At 37.6% G+C, this 22,576-nt stretch overlaps 1 protein-coding gene across 26 annotated transcripts in view; it reads right to left on the reverse strand.

Moving 5' to 3' along the window:
- Window positions 1-17,319: 17,319 nt before the first annotated feature.
- EXOC1 (exocyst complex component 1) overlaps window positions 17,320-22,576 on the reverse strand; it is a 51,385-nt gene continuing 46,128 nt past the window's right edge. For all 26 annotated transcript variants that reach the window (XM_055294623.2, XM_055294614.2, XM_055294622.2 and 23 more), the window contains 3 exons: window positions 22,280-22,479; window positions 19,757-19,951; window positions 17,320-17,997 (listed from right to left, as the gene is read on the reverse strand). In XM_055294623.2, coding sequence (XP_055150598.1) covers window positions 17,845-17,997; window positions 19,757-19,951; window positions 22,280-22,479 — 548 coding nt within the window. In that variant the 3' untranslated portion in view covers window positions 17,320-17,844. The remainder of the gene's footprint in view (window positions 17,998-19,756; window positions 19,952-22,279; window positions 22,480-22,576) is intronic.

Consider the following 22,576-nt stretch of genomic DNA (forward strand, 5'->3'; position numbering starts at 1 on the left):
AAAAGTAGTAATATGATTCTTTTTTAAATTAAAGAAGACAAAACTTTGACAGGCTGATGAAAATGGGGATGAGACATGCCAATCCAGTGAATCAATTGTTGGCATAGACATAAGAAACAGGGCCCAGTTTATCTCTAGTTTCCAGGACTGGTGAGCATGGCTCTTTCCAAGGTCATTCTGGAGTATTCTAAACCAATTTCTTGGAAGGTCGGTTGAAAAGAAAAGCCCTTCTTCTCTGCTTTGTCCCAAGTGGGCAGGTAGCAAATGTCTTTGCTTGGTGACCGTGCCAGGGAAGCACAGATGAAGTCAGACAAGCCAGGGTTGGAATTGTGGCTGCATCACTTCTTAGCCATGTGACTTGGAAAACTGCTTACATGGGCAGCTGACTTCCCTTAGTGTGCTTGTTGTGAAAATTAAACCAGACAGTACATTCTGACTGCAGTGCTTGGTACACGGTGCTCTGGGATAGTCACAAACGACTATCCATTTGGAAACAGGGCTCTGTTTCTAACCAGTATATATTTGGGTTGCTACATATGGGAAGGAGCAAATCTTCACTTCCTGCTTCCACATCCACGGTCATCTAAACCAGCTCAAAAAATTCTAAACCAGCTGTCGTCCTTTTCCGCTTCGCTATCTCAGAGGTGGAGCAGGGAGGCTATGGTGTAGCAGCTACAGTGGTAGCAGTGGTGGAAGCCGTGGATTGCAGTAGTAGTGATGTCATCTTGAAGCCAAAAGTTCAGTGATGGCCCTTTGATTTCTGGCCCTCCAGCACTTCCACTGATTTTGTAAGCACATAATTTCATGAATTATTATTATTATTATTGAGACAGAGTCTTTCTCTGTCAGCCAGGCTGGAGTGGAGCAGCATGATCACAGCTCACTGCAACCCTGACCTCCTGGGCTCAAGCAATCCTCCCATCTCAGCCTCCTGAGTAGCTGGTATTACAGATGGGCACCACCACGCCAGTCATTTTTTTTTGTATTTTTAGTAGAGATGGAGTTTTGCCAATGTTGCCCAGGCTGGTCTCAAACTCCTGTGCTTAAGCAATCTGCCTGCCTTGGCCTCCCAAAGTGCTGGGATTACAGGTGTGAGCCACCTTGCCTGGCCTAAATTCTTCAAATACCTAGAATGCTTTTGATTTTCTTCACTGAACTCTGACAGACACAAGTGCTCAAGATAATTTAAATAAAATCCTGGCTTTGACCCTGGGTACCAGTCTGGGTTGCTACTGTTCTTTTCTTTCTTTGTTTTTTTTTTTTGTTTTTTTTTTTGAGATGGAGTCTCACTATGTCACCAGGCTGGAGAGCAGTGGTGTGATCTCGGCTCACTGCAACCTCTGACTCCCTGGTTCAAGTGACTCTCCTGCCTCAGCCTCCTGAGTAGCTGGGATTACAGGCACATGCCACCACACCCAGCTAAGTTTTGTATTTTTAGTAGTCACAGGGTTCACCATGTTGGCCAGGATGGTCTCCGTCTCCTGACCTCATGAGCCGCCCGCCTTAGCCTCCCAAAGTGCTGCGAATACTGTTCTTTTCTTCATGATCAAGCTTCTGGAAAGAGTGGTTCCTTAATACCTAAAGCTTCCTATGCACCTTTGCACTTAATTCTACCACAATCAGGCTTTCTCTCTACTACTGAAGCACTGATATGCCTTGACCAAGGTCAGCAATGACCAACCAAATGCCAATTTTAGTGGACTCTTTCCATCCTTGTCTTACTTAACCACTATTGGACACTGTGGATCACACTTTTCTTTCTGGAACCTGTTCTTCTCTTGGTCCCTGTAACACAATCTCTCCCGACTACCTCTTACATCTTTGGTCACTCTTGGTCAACCTCCATTGTGACCTCCTTATCCTCTCTAAATTTTGGCACTCCCCAGAGTTCCAGCTTCAGAGCTCTTCTCTTCTTAGTATAATACACTGAGCAATCGAACAGACTTCTGTGATTTCTGCTACTGTACCTATGGTAACGACTCTCAAATCTCTACCCCTCTGCTGTATACAAATCCTTCATGCTCTGGGCACTGTAGACTCCCTCCTCTCTGCCCTTCTGCCTCCAAATATGTTGAATTCTGAAAATGTCTTGCCAGGTGCTTTCATTCTCCCATGCCTTAACTTACATGGCTCTTTCCCCCTTGTTATTTCTCCCCCACACCCAAATTTTCCTTAACTATGAAAACACTTGCTTGTTAGACAATGTTTTCTTAGATACAATACCAAGAGCATACGTTGACAAAAGAAAAAAATAGACGAATTGGGCTCCATCAAAACTAAAATATTTTATGCTACAAACAATAACATCAAAAAAGTGAAAACCTTTTCTGCAGAATAGGAAAAATTTTCTGCAAATTATATATCTGAAGAGGGACCTAAATTCAGGATATACTGAAGAATGATGACAACTTGATAATAAAGAGATAATCCAATTTTAAAATGGGCAAACGATTTAAATACACATTTCTCTAAAGAAGATATATAAATGGCCAAAAAGCACATCAAAAGGTGCTCATCATCATTATTCATCAGAAATGGATAAATCATCCATATGGATAAATCATAATGAGAAACTACTTCACACCTACTAAAATGGCTATAATCCAAAAGACAGATAATAACAAGTGTTGGCAAGGATGTGGAAAAACCAAAACTCTCACACATGGCTGCTGGGAATGTAAAATAGTATAACCACTTTGGAAAACAGTTTGGCAGTTCCACAAAAAGTTAAACATAGACTTACCATATGACCCACCAATTCTTTTCCCAGATATATACTCAGGAGAAATAAAAGAGTGCTTCCACACAAAAATGTACTGAAATGTTTAGAGCAGCATAATTCACGGTAGCTAAAAGGCAAAAACAATCCAAATTTCTATCAACTGATGACTGGATGAATAAAACATATGTCCATAAAATGAAATATTATTTGGCAATAAAAGGGAGTGAAGCTCTTGATACATGCCACAACATGGATGAACCTTGAAAATATAATGTTAAGTGAAAGAAGTCAATCAGAAAAAGACTACCTATTGTATGATTCCAGTCGTTCATACTAAATATCTAAAATAGGTGAATCTATAAAGAAAGTAGGTTTATGGTTGCTAGGGGTTGCAGGGAAATGGAGGGTGACTGCTAGTGGGTATGGGGTTTTCTTTGGGGTAACAAAATATGTTCTGGAATTAGTGGTGATGGTTGCACAACTCTGCAAATACAATACAAGCCATTGACTGTAAAGGTTACATTTTGTATTTAAGTTGTAATATATGTGAATTATATAGCTCAGCAAAGTTGTTTTTAAAAAATCTCAGCTGGGCACGGTGGCTTATGACTGTAATCCCAATACTTTGGGAAGCTGAAATGGGAAGATCACTTGAGCCCAGAAGTTTGAGACCATCTCTAGAAAAAAAAAAAAAAAAAAGCCAGGCATGGTGGTGTGCATCTGTAGTCCCAGCTACCCAGGAGGCTGAGGCAGGAGGATCACTTAAGCCCAGGAGGTTGAAGCTGCAGTAAGCCAAGATCGTGCCACTGTACTCAGCTTTGGCAACAGAGGGAGACCCTGTCAAAATAAAAACAAAAAACAAAAAACAAAAACAAAAAAAACTCAGTAGCTTGTCTTTTAAGGCTCAGAATAAACACCATCCCTTCTTATTCACTCAATTCCTCCCTCAACAAATATGTGCTGCACACCTACTCTGAGCCAGGCCTTATTGTTCTAGGAAACTATTGAAAGGTGTGGTAGATGGAATTTTCCAAAGATAGATGCCGCAGTATATATCCCATCCACATGCTCTTTTTACAAAGTGACTGACACTCTCCATTGAGAGGTAGAGTCTATGTTCCCTCAGTTTGAGGGTATGCAAGGGGCATATCACTTCTCTGACCAATCAAATATGGCAGAAGTGAGGCGATGCGACTTTTGCAGGTAGGTCGTAATCTGTGTGTGTGTGTGTGCGCGTGCGCGCGTATGAGTGCCTGTGTGTGTGTTTCTCTCTCCTCTAACACCTTCCCTTGGAACCTAGCCATCACGCTGTAAGAAAGCACAAAGTCTTCATAGAGAAACCATCTGGAGGGGCCTGAAGCTCCCAGCCAACAGCCAGTCCTGCAAGAGGAGTGTTCAGATGAGTTCAGTCCCAACCTGAGTTGCATCAACTGAGCTTTCAGACATCATGGAGCAAAGACAAAGCCATCTCTGCTGGGCCCGAATCCTAGTCCACAGAATCCATGAGCAAAACAAAATGGCTGTTTTTCCCCCATTGCAGTTTGGGGTAATTTGTTACATAGCTATAATAACTGGAACAAAAGGATATAAACAAGGAAATTTGTATGATCTGTTCATATTTTAAAATGCCATTTTGGCTCCTATGAGAAGAATAGATTATATGGAGTAGCAGAAAAAAAAAGTATCAAGGCTCCCTAAAATCTCCCAGCTAGAATCCATTCCTCCAACTTATTATGCATACTTCTAGAATATCACCTTTAAATTGATTATACTTATGGGCCTATATCTGTCTCAAGAATCTTAAACTTTAGAGGATAATTTTTTCTCTCTAGGAAAGCTAAAGTAGATCTTGTTTGAAAAATCCTGAAAGGCTTCCTTATGAAAAGAAATTGGCTGGGCGCGGTGGCTCATGCCTGTAATCCCAGCACTTTGGGAGGCTGAGGCGGTGGCGGATCACTTGAGGTCAGAAGTTTGAGACCAGATGACCAACATGGTGAAACCCTGTCTCTACTAAAAATACAAAAAATTAGCTGGGCTTGGTGGCAGGGGACTGTAATCCCAGCTACTCTGGAGGCTGAGACAGGAGAATTGCTTGAACACGGGAGGTGGCGGTTGCTGTGAGCCAAGGTCACGCCATTGCAGTTCAGCCTGGGCAATAAGAGCAAAACTCCGTCTCCAAAAAAACAAAAACAAAAACAAAAACAAAAACAAAAAAATTGTTAAAATAGTTGCCTTCTTAGTCATGTTTGGCCAAATAGAAAAGGAACAGAGGCTTTGCGATTTAAGAAAGGCAGCAAACTGATAAAAATCCATTTCTTAATCTTCAGGTGATACTGTGGCCTGGGTGAAGACATCATATCCTCTGTGTGTAACAGTTATAAGAAGGCTTACCTCGCAGGGTTATTACAAGGCTAATGAAATAACTTTGGCACACTATTAAAGTCTTTGTGGATAATTAAAGCTTCACAAAAACCTTGATGAGATTCCCTCTATCCTCAGAAAATGTACGTGTGTGTGACGGTGTAGGGGTGGGTTGGGGGTTGGATAGGAGGCAGCAAGAGAAATGGATTCCTTTCTAGTGCCGTCCTTTTCTTGGACCAAGGATATTGTACAATTTCATCCATTCACCCTGGATATTTGAGTTTGAGTTCCCAATCATTGCCAAGAAACACACCATTGATTCATTTATTTTCATTTTTAAAATTTAAGTTATTTACTTATTTATTTTTGAGACAGGGTCTTGCTGTGTTGCTCAGGCTGGAGCACAGTGGTACAGACATGGCCTACTGCAGCTTCAACCTCTTGGACTCAAGTGATCCTCCCACCTCAGCCTCCCAAGTAGCAGGGGCTACAGGCATGCATCACAATGTCCAGCTAATTTTTAAAATTTGTTGTAGAGACGGGGGTCTCGCTACATTGCCTAGGCTGGTCTCAAACTCCTGGGCTCAAGTAATCCTCCCGCCTTGGCTTCCCAAAGTGCTGGAATTACAGGCATGAGCCACAGTGCCCAGCTCATTTCTTTTTAAAATTGAGTACATATTAGTACTGTGCTAAGCATTTTACAAGCATTATCTGATTTAATGCTTACAGTGAACCTATCATATGAGTGTTAATCCTTACGTTTTACAAATAAAGAAACAGGAGCAAAGACATTAACGGTTAACTTACCTGAATAAAATTACATAGCCAGACAGAGCCAGGATTTAAGCCCAAGTTCTCTCTGACTTAGAGCCTGAGCTCTTAACTCGATGCTATACTGCTACTGATCTTTCATAGATGCTGCCCAATGGATGGGCAACAGTAACTCAAAGATACATAACCTATTTCCTTTATAAAATATTCCTTGACTTTATCAGACCATAGATACATCTAGCTCCTCTGAGCTATTGCAACACCTGCTATCTGTGTCATTTGTTTGGCATCTATGATGTATTGTATTGTCTTACATAGTTTATTTATTTTGTTTATATACGTGTTTTATGCTTGTATCAATTGGAGATCTTTGGTTGCAAGCTACAGAAATTGGCTTCAGCTAACTTAAGTGCTTTCTACCACTCCTGCACCCTAGCATGGAAGAATATTGGGTAATTCACAGAATAAAGGAAAACAGAACCACCTGACCTTGAGGTGGGACAGAAACCAGGACAACTCTTGGGGGTCTTTATAGAATAAACTTATGGGCAGTCTCTTTTGGTATGACCACAGGAAGGATTTAACTCCAACTACCTTCATTCCACCCAGTGTCACTCTGCCCAAGATTCCGATTCCTAGCAGAGTAGTAGAGTGTCCGCCTGGTCCAGTTAGTTTAGTCATATGCCCAGTCCTTGCTGAGAGTGGGACGGTGGTGGATATTCCCACCAGGATCCAGCATGATTCTACTGTAATATAGAATGAGAGACAGTTTGATTTACTTATAGAGTAATTTGAGAGATTTTTTACTTTCTGTTGAAAAGCAATATAATTTTTCAGACAGAAAAATAAACTATGTGTATATGTCCAAAGACAAGACTACACAGCAAGAAATTATTTAAAAGACAAGGGATTCCAAGAAGAAGCAGAAAAATCAGAATGCTTAGAATGGTGCCCTAGGGAGAGGCATATCATTCAGGCTTCATCAATAAAAGTCAGAGCCTCCTCCTCTCTTCTACTTGGAGTCCTATTCACTGTGATACATTTCATGGTTAGATCAATCTTACAGCAGATTACTCCTCCTGAATAAATAAATATGGACATGAATTTTTATGAGCACAGGGTAGACGTAGTACATTTATAGCTATCATTAATTTAAAGAAAACTTGGCTTATAATTTTTAAGGAAAGTTATCATAAGTAAATTTTAATACTACTTTAAGATTATTTTTATTCATATTAAATTTAAGGCTTCCAAGCTTTCTTAGGAAAGCATGTGGTGTTTTGGATTAAATGTATTCTTCTAGCACTTTAAAATCCTTTCAGAAAGTTCTCCTGGCCTAAGTGCTATAATATTGACTGGTCAATGCTGACCTTGAAGTTGTTGAAGAGCAATAGATATTGGTTTGGTTGCCACTTGGCAAAGCCTGGGGGATAAACTAAAAAGAACTGTTGGCCCACACAAACTATCCAAAGGCTAAATATCTCTCTTAAAATATGGCAAATGCCAGATACGTTAAATTAGAATGAAACAACATACAATTTCTCCCAAATAACCCTCACATTTTTCTGCACATATAACGATGTGTCATGTACAAGACACAAAAGTACCGTGACTGTGCTTCTCAAGGCCCAAAAATGTTAAATAACTTGCCTAATGTTACCCAGTAAATGAGTGTAAAAGTTTGGGCAAGAATTTATTTATCCTATATAATCCATTACTCAGTGAAACTTATATAGGACCCCCTAATGCTTAAAAGCAACATCTAGATAACCCTTAAAGAAATTTTAGCCCAATCTTCTAAAATTTTAAATGACTGCGCCCACACTCTACTATTTATATACACGTTATTTTTACATATTTGCTGTGAATGCATGCATATCATTCAGTGGTCTACATTTTTCTTTGATCCCTCAGTATAAAACCTCCTACCTTTCCCCTCATATTGGACACAAGAAAACAAACTAATACCTCTCATTTCAAAATGCTCACCAGAGCATTTTTACATTCATCCAGTAAGGTTTTTAGTTCATCTTTTCTTCCCAAACAAGGGCACAGCTTCTGTTCTCTATTAGCCCTAAAGTATGAATGACGCATCACTTTAAAACTAATGTGCTGGTTCATTCAACACAGAAACAACTCATTACTACTCTTGAGTAGTAAAATCAGGCTTATAAAACCATTAATGAAACAAAATACTGTTCTAATCTACAATAGTGTCTGATATCACATTTCGCCTTCTCATTTTAATTGCAAATGGCTAGAGTCAGGCTACTGTTGAATATTCTTTTGCTTTTCATAGAATGCTTCTAGGAAAAAAAAACAAAAAGACAAATCACTATGCAGTTATAGGTCTCATACTTTTGAGTTGTATGTGGAGATTCTAAAGTGTAATTTTTGAATAACAAGATTTTAAAGTATGATTACTATGTTTAGGAAAATCCTGAGGTAGTATGTATGTATGTATTGATTGATTGATTGATTGAGACAGGGTCTCACTCTGTCGCCCAGGCTGGAATGCAGTGGCATGATCACAGCTCACTGCGGCCTTCATGTCCTGGGCTCAACCGATCCTCCACCTCAGCCTCTTGAGTAGCTGGGATTATAGGTGTGCAACACCACATCCGGCTAATTCTTTTTTATTTTTTGTAGAGACAAGTTTCCAGTATGTTGCCTAGGCTGGTCTTGAACTCATGGGCTCAAATGATCTTCCTGCCTTGCTTCCTAAAATGTTGGGATTACAGGGCGAGCCACTGCTCTCAGTCAGAGATTCTTATTTGGCTGAAGTGGGTTGCAGATATCAGTATTTTTAAACATTTTCCCAGTGATTTTAATATGCAGCAGACGGGGATCCAATGCTTTGTGCCAATTTTGATTCTTCACCTAAGTCTGGGCATGTTCCTGCCTTATAAAAAGCAGAGTTCTCCAGGAGGCGGAGGTTGCAGTGAGCTGAGATAGCGCCACTGCACTCCAGCCTGGGTGACAGAACAAGACTTAAAAAAAGGCAGCGTTCTATTAGCAAGGCAGAGTAGGCAGTCCCCACAGCCCACAGTGTCTAGCAGAGGGCCTTACAGAAGTAGATCTAGAAAATCCTCTTCCCAAAGAGAGCATGTCTAAATTCTACAGGTGATAACGTTCACTTAGTTCCCTTCATGAACTTAATTCAATCCACAGGCATAGGTTGAATTGATACTGCAGTGTGTGCAAGATCCTGTATTGAATGCTGTGTGAAGTAAGAATTAGAGGCAGAGCACAATTTTCTTTACTTTGTGGGCCAGCTTCCTGATAACAACTCCTTCACTCAGACCCTAGCATGAATATGTCTTCAACATCTAGTTACTGAGCTCTTGAAGCAAGGCAGCATATTAGGCACTGGGCTCAAGCAGGGAACAAAGCGAGCAGAGCCTCCACCCAACTGGAACTGACGTTGGAGAGTATGGCTGTGCTTTAGACACTGAAGGCAGTATGAAGAAATAGGAGTTGCCATTTCATCTTTCCATGAATTAACAATGACCTGTTCACTTTTTGTCTTTTTTTTTTTTTTTTCTGAGAGAGGGTCCTGCTCTGTCGCCCAGGCTGTAGTGCAGTGGTGCCATTTTGGCTCACTGCAACCTCTACCTCCTGGGCTCAAGTGATCCTCTCACCTTAGCCTCCTGAGTAGTTGTGACTACAAGCATAAGCCATAATTTTTGTATTTTTTGTAGATATGGGGTTTTGCCATGTTGCCCGAGTTGGTCTTAAACTTCTGAGCTCAAAGCGATCCACCCGCCTCAGCCACCCAAAGTGCTGGGCTTACAGGCGTGAGCCACGGCACCCAGCTCACTTTTTGTCTTTTTAAACTTAATATTTAGGCTAGGTGCTATAGCTTATGCCTGTCAGTAGGCTGGGTGCTGTGGCTTATGCCTGTCATCCCAGCACTTTGGGAGGCTGAGGTGTGAGGATCTCCTGTGGCCAGGAGTTCAAGACTAGCCTGGGCAACATGGTGAGACCTCATCTCTATAAAAAATTGTTAAAAATTGCCACGTGTGGTGGTGGTGCATCTGTAGTCCCCAGCTACTCAGGAGGCTGAGGTGGGAGGATCGCTTGAGACCAGGAGGTGGAAGCTGCAGTGAGCCATGATTGTGCTACTGCACTCCAGCCTGGGAAACACAGCGAGAACTTGCCTCAAAACAAAATCCCCCAAGCCCCCAAAATGTGATATTTATTAAGTACTTACATGTGCTAGATAGATACTAGTAAACAGAACAGTCTTGATCCAAATTATAAACCTTGTAGTCTAAGTGTGGGAGGCAAGATACTGAAGAAATAAAGAGACAAATGAATATATTTCAAATTCAGGTAAATGCCACAAAGGAAAAGAATAGTCTCTTAGGCGGGAATTATGGGGCAACATAATTTAAATTAAAGGACGACAGGAAAAGCTGTTTAAAATTAAATGGAGATAAGTATAAAATTCAGATCAGAACATATGCCTTCAATTTAACTTCTTCACTACCCTCTCTTCCAGCCAATTAGGCAAAATATGTAACTTCTAGAAAGACCCATCATCTTGTATGAGATCCAGATACGCATGTGAAGCTGACTGAGATGCTGAACACAGAGAAGCCGTTCTCACAAGACCATTGGGCAAGCAATATGCTCACAGACTGCTGTTGCTTTGTCTTGCTTATTGTATTCTCCATTGCCTCCTAGAACTCCCTTTTGACACTGCCCTGTAAACTTTATAAAATTAACCAGGGAAGGAGAGAGGGGAGAAAGGAAAATAGACCAAGTTTGCAGCATATTCAGCATTAACCATGAGGTCAGCTTGCTCTCTGGCCTGCTTCTTCATGGTTGTTTGGTGCCTAGTGTCCTAGAATCACGTAGACCCTGGATTACCATTTTCCTTAACTGCTCTATAGATAACAACTTTCACATTGTGAAATTTTAGTCTTCCCTTGGAAATAGTCCTTCAGGTCCCGCACACTGATCACACTACTGACTCAGCTGATCTGAAGGCCCCCCATGAGGAGTTGACTCACCAAAGAATGTAGTTTTCACATCCTGATGGATCCATCCCCCTTGTCCGACCCCAATTTTCCAACCCCTCACTCTCCATGATCCCCTTAAAAATTCCAGCCTGGAACTTCTTTGGGAGATGGATTTGAGGGTCTCCTCACATCTTCTTGCTCGGCACCTGCAATAATTAATTAATTTAAAAAAAATAGAGACAGGATATTTTTTGCCCTGTCACCCAGGCTGGAATGCAGTGGTGCAATCACAGTTCACTGCAGCCTCAAACTCCTGGGCTCAAGTGATCCTCCTGCCTCAGCATCCCCAGTAGCCAGGACTATAGGTGCCTACCACCATACCCAGCTAATTTAAAAGAAAACTTTCTAGAGATGGAGTCTCACCATGTTGTCCAAGCTGGTCTCAAACTCCTGGGCTCAAGCAATCCTCCCATCTTGGCTTCCCAAAATGTGGAAATTACAGGCGTGAATCACGTGCCCAGACACCTACAGTCATTAAACTGTGTGTGGCATCTCTGCTATCTCTGTGTAATTGGTCTGTTACTGCAGCAGGCATATGAGCCTATTGGTCCTATAACACTTTCTCTATCTATATTAATATATTCCTCTTCCCTGTTTCATCTATCCTGCTGCCTTTTGACTTTCTTCCCCCATCCTCTCTCTTTTTAAAAAATTTTCCATAAGTTATTGGGGTAGAGGTGGTGTCTGATTACATGAATAAGTTCTTTACTGGTGATTTGTGAGATTTTGGTGTACCCATCGCCCGAGCAGTATGCACTGCACCATGCTTTTAGTCTTTTATCCCTCGCACCTCCCCCTTCCACCCAAGTCCCCAAAGTCCATTGTATCATTCTCATGCCTTTGCATCCTCATAGCTTAACTCCCACATATCAGTGAGAACATACAATGTCTTGTTTTCCATTCCTGAGTTACTTCACTCAGAATAATAGTCTCCAATCTCATCCAGGTCACTGCAAATGCTGTTAATTCATTCCTTTTTATGGCTGACTAGTATTCCTTCATATATATATATATCGTATATATGAAGGATATCATATATATCATATATATGAAGATATATATGATATATGATATATATGAAGATATATATGAAGATATATGATATATATGAAGATATACATCATATATGATATATATGAAGATATACATCATATATGATATATATGAAGATATATATCACATATCATATATGCGATATATATGAAGATATTATCATATATATCATATATGTGATATATATGAAGATATATATCATATATGTGATATATATGAAGATATATATCATATATCATATGTGATATATATGAAGATATATATCATATATCATATGTGATATATATGAAGATATATATCATGTATCATATGTGATATATATGAAGATATATATCATATATATCATATATCTCATATATGGATATATATCATATATATCATATATCTCATATATGAAGATATATATCATATATATCATATATCTCATATATGAAGATATATATCATATATATCATATATCTCATATATGAAGATATATATCATATATATCATATATCTCATATATGAAGATATATATCATATATATCATATATCTCATATATGAAGATATATATGAGATATATATCATATATATGAAGATATATATGAAGATATATGTCACATATATCATATATATGAAGATATATGTCATATATCATATATGAAGGATATGTCATATAATTCATATATATCATATAATTCATATATATCATATATATGAAGGATATATATATCATATAATTCATATATATCATATATATGAAGGATATATATATCATATAATTCATATATATCATATATATGAAGGATATATATCATATAATTCATATATATCATATATATGAAGGATATATATAACATAACTCATATATATCATATATATGAAGGATATATATATCATATAATTCATATATATCATATATATGAAGGATATATATATCATATAATTCATATATATCATATATATGAAGGATATATATATCATATAATTCATATATATGAAGGATATATATATCATATAATTCATATCTATCATATATATGAAGGATATATATATCATATAATTCATATCTATCATATATATGAAGGATATATATATCATATAATTCATATCTATCATATATATGAAGGATATATATATCATATAATTCATATATATCATATATATGAAGGATATATATATCCTTGGTGCCTAGTGTCATTCAGAGGCACAAATGATGTAACTTTACACTTCAAAGCTTTGCAACTCAAACTGCAGGGGCTAGGGAACAGCAGCATTGATGCTACTTGGGAGTTTGTAAGAAATGCAGAATCTTGGGCTACGTAAAACCTATTGAATCAGAATATGCATTTCAACAAGATTCCCAGTTGTTCAATAAATACAATGAGAAACACTGAAGTAGAGGATCCCAAAGCAGAGAGCCATGAGAATTAATAATCTTTCTTTGACACCGTTGATATTACACATTTAACTTTCCTGGAAAAGCTATTTTTACTTTCTTAGTACTTTCTCATCTACAAATATTCTCTAAGTTATGATTTTCAACAGTTTGTTTAAAAGTTCTGTGTTCCTCTCGTTATCACTTCTAGCAAATAATAGTATAGATCTTTGAGGTTTATAAAACTGTAACTGACAGGAGTTACCCACCACCTTTTAAGTAAGAGCGATATCACCTCATTAACATTAACCATTGCCTGCTAATGAAGATACCAGACAGTGTTTTGTCCTTAGAGGTGATACATGTTTATATTTGTGTCATAACTGATATCAATAAAGAAAAGGAAATGTTTGGCACTTTGAGAGGGAGTTTGGTGTTGTGTGGAATATCAGTTCTGTTAATACCTGGCTTGGACCTTGATCAAGGCACTAAAATCTCCTTTGGCCCTAGATCTTATCTATAAATATCTAGGTTTCATTATCTATCAGTAAAGATATATGCATATCCACATATATGAATTTGATTTTAAATATTTAAATCCAGTGTTGAATTGATATAAAATAAGATTTATGACTGGGCATGATGGCTCATGCCTGTAATCCCAGCACTTTGGGAGGCTGAGGTGGGCAGATTGCTTCAGGCCAGGAGTCTGAGACCAGCTTGGGCAATATAGCAAAACCCCTTCTTTAAAAAAAAAAAAATACAAAAATTAGCAGGGCCTGGTGACATGCACCTGTAGTCACAGCTACTTGGGAGGCTGAGGCAGGAGGATTGCTTGGGCCCAGGAGGGTGAGGCTGCAGCAAGTCATGATCATGCCACTGTACTCCAGCTTGGGCGACAGAGCAAGACCCTGTCTCAAAAAAAAAAATTATAAACTATATGTAGGATATAAAGTGTCAGGATACAAAAAATCTGTGTATGCACTGTCCAGTTTAAGAATATTCTAATATCCCTTTAAAATCCTGTATGTCCCTGCCAGACACCATCCCCTTCCTTTCCTGCTCCTCCAATCACTCCAGAATTTTATCATTCTCTTTTCTTCAGTTTTACATTTGTAATTCCAAACCACATATTATTTAATCTTAAAGGTTTTTGAACTTTTGTATTAATAGAATCATACTGCATGTGTTTTGTGATTTACTTTTTTCATCTGACATTATTTTCCTGTCATTAATGTACTTTGTTTGTATAGCAGAAATTTACTTTCATTTTCACTACTGTATTGGTATTCTATTGAATGAATATATACCTCAATCTATCCATTCTACTATTATGGACATATGGGTTATTTGCAGTTTTTTGTTATAACAAACCAAAGTAGTGATGGGAACTTTTATTAGACTTTGTATTAGTTTGGTGCAAAAGTAATTGCAGTTTTTGCCATTACTTTTAATGGCAATGACTTTTGCACCAACCTAATATTAATTCATAATACATGAGTTTCTTTGTGGCAGTGGTTCTCAATCCTTAGAGTACCAGAATTAGTGGGAAGCTTTTAAAAACCACAGATGCTTGGGCTCCACTCTGGACCAATGGAAATGTAATGTCTGGAGGTGGGGCCCAGGCACATGTATTTATAAGCACATAGGTTATTCTAATGTGTAAAGCAGGAAAGGAGGCGGGGGGGTACCTGGCAGAGACATGCAGGATTTTGAGATGTATTCCTTTGGGGCACACACCTAAGACTGGAATTACTGAGTCACAGGTGACACGCATCTTTACTAGATAATGTCAGATGGTTTAAGTGATTGTAGAAGCATTTGTGTTTTGATGGCTTCATATCCTTTTGAATTCACATTTCCTTGATAACAAATAAAGGTGAACACTTCATATGTTTATTAGCCATTCTGTTTCCTTCGTCTGTGAAATGCCTTTTTAAGTTTTTTGGGTTTTTTTGTTCTATGTTTTTTTTTTTTTTAAACTGATTTTTGGGAGCTTAAAAATAGGCTTTGGATGCTGATTGTTTTGTGACACGTTGCAGTTATATTCTCTCAATTTATGGATTATTTCACTTTCATCAAAAGACCGTTAAGTTCTTATTTTTAATATAGTCAAATCTATTAACTTTTTCCAATTTGCAATTTTGTGTCTTTTTAAACAAAATCCTTTTCTGTCGAGGCAAAAAAGATATTTTCTTACACTGTCTTTGAAAAGTTCTATAGTTTTTGCCTTTCACATTTAGGTATTCAGTCCAAGTGGAATTCATTTTGTGTGTGGTGTGAGACAGGTGTTACATTTTCACCTTTTCTCTTACGGACTACCAAATGTCTCAGTGCCATTTATTCCAAGTCTATCGTTTCCCCACTGACTTGCCATGCCACACGGGTAATAAAGAGTCCATATTCTTATGGTTCTGTTTCTGGGCTCTCAGTTTCATTCCACTGGTCTACTTATTTATCTTCGTACCAATAAAATACTGCTTTAATTATAATTCTTGATAAGGAAACTCCTTCCAGCTTCCAAGGGGGAGTATTGGCTGTTAGTCTTCTGATCTTTCATATAAATTTTAGAATCAGCTTGTCAAGTCCTACAGAAACAAAACCAAACAAAGACAGTTGTGATTTTGACTGGAACTGTGCTGAATCTTTAAACTTGAAAATAACTGCCAGCTGGTGCAGTGCCTCACACCTGTAATCCTAGTGCTTTGGGAGGCTGAGGCAGAAGGATCACTTTAACACAGGAGTTTGAGATCAGCCTGACCAACATAGTGAGACCCCATTTCTACAAAAAATAAAATTAGCCAGATGTGATGGTGCACATCTGTAGTCTCAGCTACTTGGGAGGCTGAGGCAGAAGGCTCACTTGAACCCAGGAGTTTGAGATCAGCCTGAGCAACATAGTGAGACCCCATTCCTACAGAAAATAAAATTAGCCAGATGTGGTGGTGCACATCTGTAGTCTCAGCTACTTGGGAGGCTGAAGTGGGAGGATCACTTGAGCCCAGGAGATAGAGGCTGCCATGAACTATCATCACACCACTGCACTCCAGCCTGGGTAACAGAGCTGAGAGATCCTCTCTCTGAAAAAAAAAAAAAAGGACTGCCATTTCTACTTTAGTATGTGTGTTCTTATCTGGAAACATTAAATACTTCTTTTGTTCTTCTTTAATGTCTTTCAGTAGTTATAATTTCTCCCTAAATGTCTTATACATCTCGTATTAGCTTGGGCTGCCAAACAATTTATTTTCTCAGTTTTGGAGGCTGGAAGTCTGAGATCACGGTGCCAGTATGGTCAGGTTCTGGTGAGGGCTCTCTTCCTGGTTTGCAGACAGCTGCCTTCTCATTGTGCCCTCCCATGGCAGAGGGAGAGTGAGCTCTGCTGTCTCTTCCTCTCCTTACAAGGGCATTGAGTCTATTGGATCAGGGTTCCCACTCTTCTGACCTCATTTAAACTTAATCATCTCCTTAAAGACCCTATCTCCAATATAGCCACATGGGGGGTTAGGGCATCAACATAAAATGTTAGTAGGGCCACAGTTCAGGATATAGCACATCTTTTGTTAGAGTTAGTCCTAAATACTAAACATCTTCAGTATTATTATTTTTCTTTTATTATTATTTTTTTAAGTGAGAGTGTCTTGCTATGTTGCCTAGGATGGAGTACAGTGGCACAATCACAACTCACTCAAACTCTTGGGCTGGAACAATCCTCCTGCCTCAGCTTCTCAAGTGGCTTAGATTATAGGCATGTGCCACCACAAAAAATTGTTTTTCTATGGAGACAGGGTCTCACTGTATTGCCCAGGCTAGTCTCAAATTCCTGGCCTCAATCAGTCCTCCCTCCTTGGCCTCCTAGAGTGCTGGAATTACAGGCATGAGCCATTGCACCCAGCTTACTTTACTTATTATTAAACTTTAAGTGTTTTGTGGTATATAAACTTGCAATTAATTTTTGTACATGGATTTTGTAAGAACTTGCTTTAATACAGAAGAGAGCATATAATAGACCTAAAAATATTATCAAATGTCAACTTTTTTGAAAATTTATTTCACATTTATTACTACAGTCACACAATCCTCAAAAATCTAAGTTCACAAATGATCATCACATGAGCCCTCTTCTCCACATACACATTTGTTAGTGTGAAAAAACAATTTTGTACAGTATTTTAGTAGTTACATGATTAGCAAGCAACAGAGAAGTAGGGAAAGCTGAAGAACTCCAAATGCATTGCTCATAGGACAACCACTCAAACACAAGCAGCTAGGCAATAAAGGAAAATTTCCCATCCAGTCATTGAGAAATGCTAAAGGCATTTTATGATGACATGAATGCTTAAGTTAGTATGCAACCTATAGGGCAAATAAAACTGCTATATAGGTTGGTAATTTTGCATTTAAATATTTGTAGTATGGTACTACCCATTTATCTAACATTTAATAATACATAAAATTTTAAGTCTGGGTTCTCAAAACAGTTGCTTGGTATTCTGGTATAGTGTCTGGTATACTCAAATGCTTCATTCAGTTATCTTTTCTTCTTTCACAAGGTTTAGTGGGACTGTGCAATGCTGGAACAATAATCCAGAATGTCCTGAATAGTGAATTCCATTGTAACACCAGATCCAGGATAACAGCGAGCTATCAAACCTTCAAAGTGCTTATACTGGCGTATAAATTCATCTTGCATGGAGTGCCACACCACCTATTATTAAAAAAAAAAGTCATTAGGCTATGAATGGAAATAATATGTAATCTAGTATGCAGAAATAATGCCAAGGCATATTCTAAGAATTTGGGTAGTATAGTAGCTAAGAACATGCATTCTGGAACCAGAATCCTAGTCACTTTTACCTACAAGATTTGTGACCTTCAGTATATGACATCACTGCTCTATGCCTCAAGTTCCTCATCTATAAACCAAGATAATAATAAGACCTTCCTCATAATGCTGTGAGAATTAAATAAGAAATGTACATAAAGTGCTTAGAACTGTGTTTGACACAAGTAAGCACTCATGACATTTTAGCTATTATCTTATATACTCCAATATGCAACACAGATGTGGATATGCACAATTATGTATAGAACTAAGACTAGTGATTACATAAAATGTAATGCTTTAATTTCATTTCCTGTAACATTTAAAATTTTCTTTATCTAAAATTGTTGATGCAAAACATTGCTTGATGCCTTGGAGGACAGCAAAATGAGTCAGACCCATTATCTGCAATCACGCGATTTACAATCTAACAGTGGAGGCTAATATGTAGACAACTACCAAGACACAATGTGATACACACATTGACATAATGGCTTAAATAGATTACATTAATTGAAGCTTACTCTTTATCAGCACAGTACAAAGCACTTTATGAATGTATTATAGTATTAAGTCTCGTGATGACCTGGTGAGGGTGGGTATTATGATCATCTTCCCTATTTGACAGCTGAGGGAATGTATTCTTCCAAGATTTTGTCTTGTAAATCCTAAATCTCATAAATCCTAAATTCCTGCCAACTTAAGATCAATTGCTATTCCCTAAGCAGTGTTATGCTTTTTACTTTTCATCGTTTAGCTCATATTATTTCTTTCTAGAATGCTACTCCCTCCATCCCCACTTTGCCTGTTCAAGTACATCTGACTTTCAGAGGTTAAAACAAACAATGCAATATCTCTCAGGAAGTCTTCCATGATGTTGAAATCAGAATTACTCTCACTCATATCTGGGCCTTCAATATGGTTTATAAAGAATAATGGCCTCATCTGGGCTTTAAATCTGGCTCCACTACCCATTAGTTATGGGAACTTGGTCCTATTACTCCACCTCTCTAAGCTGATTTTCTTTCTTTCTTTCTTCTTTTTTTTTAAATTGAGACATGGCCTCACTCTGTTGCCTAGGCTCGAGTGCAGTGGTAGGATCATAGTTCACTGGAGCCTCAATCTCCTGGGCTCAAGTGATCCTCCTGCCTCAGCTTCCCAAGTAGCTGGGACTACAGGCATGTGCCACCACGCCCAGCTAATTTTCTTAATTTTTAGTAGAGACAAGGTCTTGCTATGTTGCCCAATACAGTGGCTACTATACAAGAGAGGTATTGTTTCCACTTTTCAAATAAGGAAACTAAGGCTCAGAGAGGTTAAGTAACTTCCCAAAGTCACACAGCTTAATCTGGAGCCAGATTATGAACCCATTTCTAATTCCAACCACTCAACCAACCAACCAACCAAAGAAAAACAAACTTAATGCCTCACCATAATAAAGTAGAAATACGAAATAAGCATAAATAGCCATATATGCTTATATAAACAGTATTCCCTTCTTCCTCACAATTCATTAATCTGGTCTGTACTCTAATGGAACTCTCCTCCTGCTCTAGATCTCTAGCATTTCTAGAAGAATATTTAAAGAAAAGCAGTATATGTACGGATCTTCAAGTCAGATGGTCAAAAGAACTAAGCATACCTGAAGTAAGTTCTCTTCTTCACATAAATGTTTATCAACTTTCTTGTAGAGGTTATCTAGACCTTTTTTTACTTCCTTTCCAGGGTACTCCTTAATGACTTTACGAAGTTCTTGTTTGTTAAATGCAAGTTGGTAACTTACTTCCTCCTCCCTTATGCCCTGTGCCACACGAGCTTCAACACCTTCAAAGAAATGCTTCAAGGAAATGAAAAGAAACAATGGCTAAGACCTGCTTTCATTATTATTTACATTAAAAAAAATCTGATTACAAAGTAGTGTATAATCACCATGCAAAAATCAGTGTGTGAAAGTATAAACAATAAAATAACAATCTCCTATTAACATACTTCTGAGATGAGCATTGTTAATACTGTAGAGTTCCTTCTAATCTTTTGATGTGTGAATACATACATGAGATTAAAATTTCATGTCACACTTTACATTTAATATTGTTTTTTCCTAAATATAAATTTTAATCGCTGCATAACATTTCATACAATGACTGAACCACAATTATTATTCATTCCTCTAGTACTAGATATTTAACATCCCTCTCCCTCTTCTTTTTTTGGACTTGGCAAATCTAGTGAGACTTTAGAAAATCTACTATAAATATATTTGTCATAAACTTTTTTTGTATATAAGTATTTACCCACCTTACTGATTAAATTTCCAGGACTATAATTACTCTATTGAAGAGCATAACTTTAAGTATTTGAAAGATTCTTCAGTATATATACAAACTGCTTCCTAGGAAATAAGGTTAACCTGCTTTCATATATTTAGTAGTGATTTAGCCCCTTGCCCCCTTTATAAATTGGGGTCTTAGTGCTTTCTTACTGATTTTAGTAAGATCTTTTATATTAAATATACTGACTCTGTTATATTATTATAAATATTATTCCCAGGTCTTCTTTTATATATATATACTTTTATTGACTGGCATAACTGTATTTGAGCACAATACAAAGAATTAATGCTGACAAACCCCATTCCCTTTCATTACTTTTTTCTAAAATTTTCTTAGTGATTATTTATTCATTAAATTATCATTCTTTGATAAGTTATTCTTAGTGCTTTAAAAATTTTGTTTTTACATAAGCTCTTAATTGGTAGACAGGAAATACATTGTTTTTCAGTGTATTTGCTTTAAATTCTGTCACTTGATCAACACCAGTAATTTCAACATATCATATACAGGCAGTGATAATCTTGTCTCTCTTTTCCATATCTCTCATTTATGTTTCAGGTCTTGTTGAACTGGCTAGCGCTTCAACAACAATGCTAAATAATAAAGGATCTAACAATATTTCTGCTTTAAATTGATTTCAGAGGGAATGTCTCTAATGTTGCAGTTAAGTATCATGTAAGCTTTAGGCCTGAGATAGATCTTTTATCCAATTAAAGGAATATTTGTCTGTTCTTAAGTTTTATAAGCAAGTAGTTCTGCATTTGATTAAATGTCTTTCAAGTATTTCTTTGAATTGTTGACAGCAGATACATATTCTTCTTTTTTGTTTTGTTTTAAGACTGAGTCTCGCTCTGTCGCCCAGGCTGGAGCACAGTGGTGTGATCTCCACTCACTGCAACCACCGCCTCCTGGGTTCAAGTGATTCTCCTGCCTCCGCCTCCCGAGTAGCTAGGACTACAGGCGTGTGTCACCACGCCCAGTTAATTTTTAAAATATTTTTAGTAGAGACAGGGTTTCACCTTGTTAGCCAGGATGGTCTCGATCTTCTGACCTCGTGATGCTCCTGCCTTGGCCTCCCAATGTGCTGGGATTACAGGTGTGAGTCACTGCACTATTTTACTCTAACTTCAAGTTAAGAACTTATAAAAGGTAACTATATTGTAGACAGTTAGTTTAAAAGGTTCATTTAAGCTTTCACTATGTTGTAAAGTTCCCTAAAATCATCATTTCTTAACTTTAATTAACAGACTTACTCTGGGAAATGACTCAAGTAAGGAAAGAAAAAGAAGGGAAAGAAAAGTAAAAGGCAATGTAGAAAGCAATTTTTGGTTTTTCTTTTATCTTGATAATATTTTTGAAATTTCCACCTACACATTGTAAACTTGGTCATTTATAAGGTAAGAAATGGGAAAGAGTAACGGCAAAGCCTAATCTAGGTTCATCCCCCAGCTTTGTAATTTATAAGCTATTATGATGTCGGGCAAGTTTTTTTACTTTCAGTTTCTTCATTTGTGAAATGGGGATAATATTATCTTAGCTTACACATCATTGTTTATAAGAATTAAAAGAAATAATGCATAAGTAATAGAATAATATTAGTAAAATTATCATTAAAATATAGTAGATAAATAATGTATAAAAATAATGTACAGAAAGAAGAAATAAAATATATAGCATCTAGCAGTGTCTGGCATACTGGCAGCTTCAATAACTGAGTCCCCTTTGCACCAACACATGAGAAAATTTAAGATAAATGTCTGCAGGTTATTCATATGCAAACTTACGTGTATAGGTTCAAAAGTAGGAAAAATACTGAATGAAAATATATTTACGTTTAGTTTTTCAAGAGGTTGTCCTAAAGAGTAAATGACATAAGACTGAAGGTGATCTGTGTATTTTTGTTTGGCTTCTTTTTTTTCTGCTTCTAGACATGAGATTTTCAATCGAGAAAGAGTTGCAAAAATATGGTGAAAGTTTTCCATCATAACCACATCCCTGGGGGTCTTCTGGCTTTCATTTGCTACTTTCTCCACTAAAACCGAAACAGAAAAAATAAAATAACATCTCTGAGTATGACCATATTTAGCTATAAACATTTATATGATTATTTTTTTTTCATTTGTAAGTTT

This window comes from Symphalangus syndactylus, chromosome 10 (assembly GCF_028878055.3).
Source record: "Symphalangus syndactylus isolate Jambi chromosome 10, NHGRI_mSymSyn1-v2.1_pri, whole genome shotgun sequence".
In the NCBI taxonomy this organism is placed as follows: domain Eukaryota; kingdom Metazoa; phylum Chordata; class Mammalia; order Primates; family Hylobatidae; genus Symphalangus; species Symphalangus syndactylus.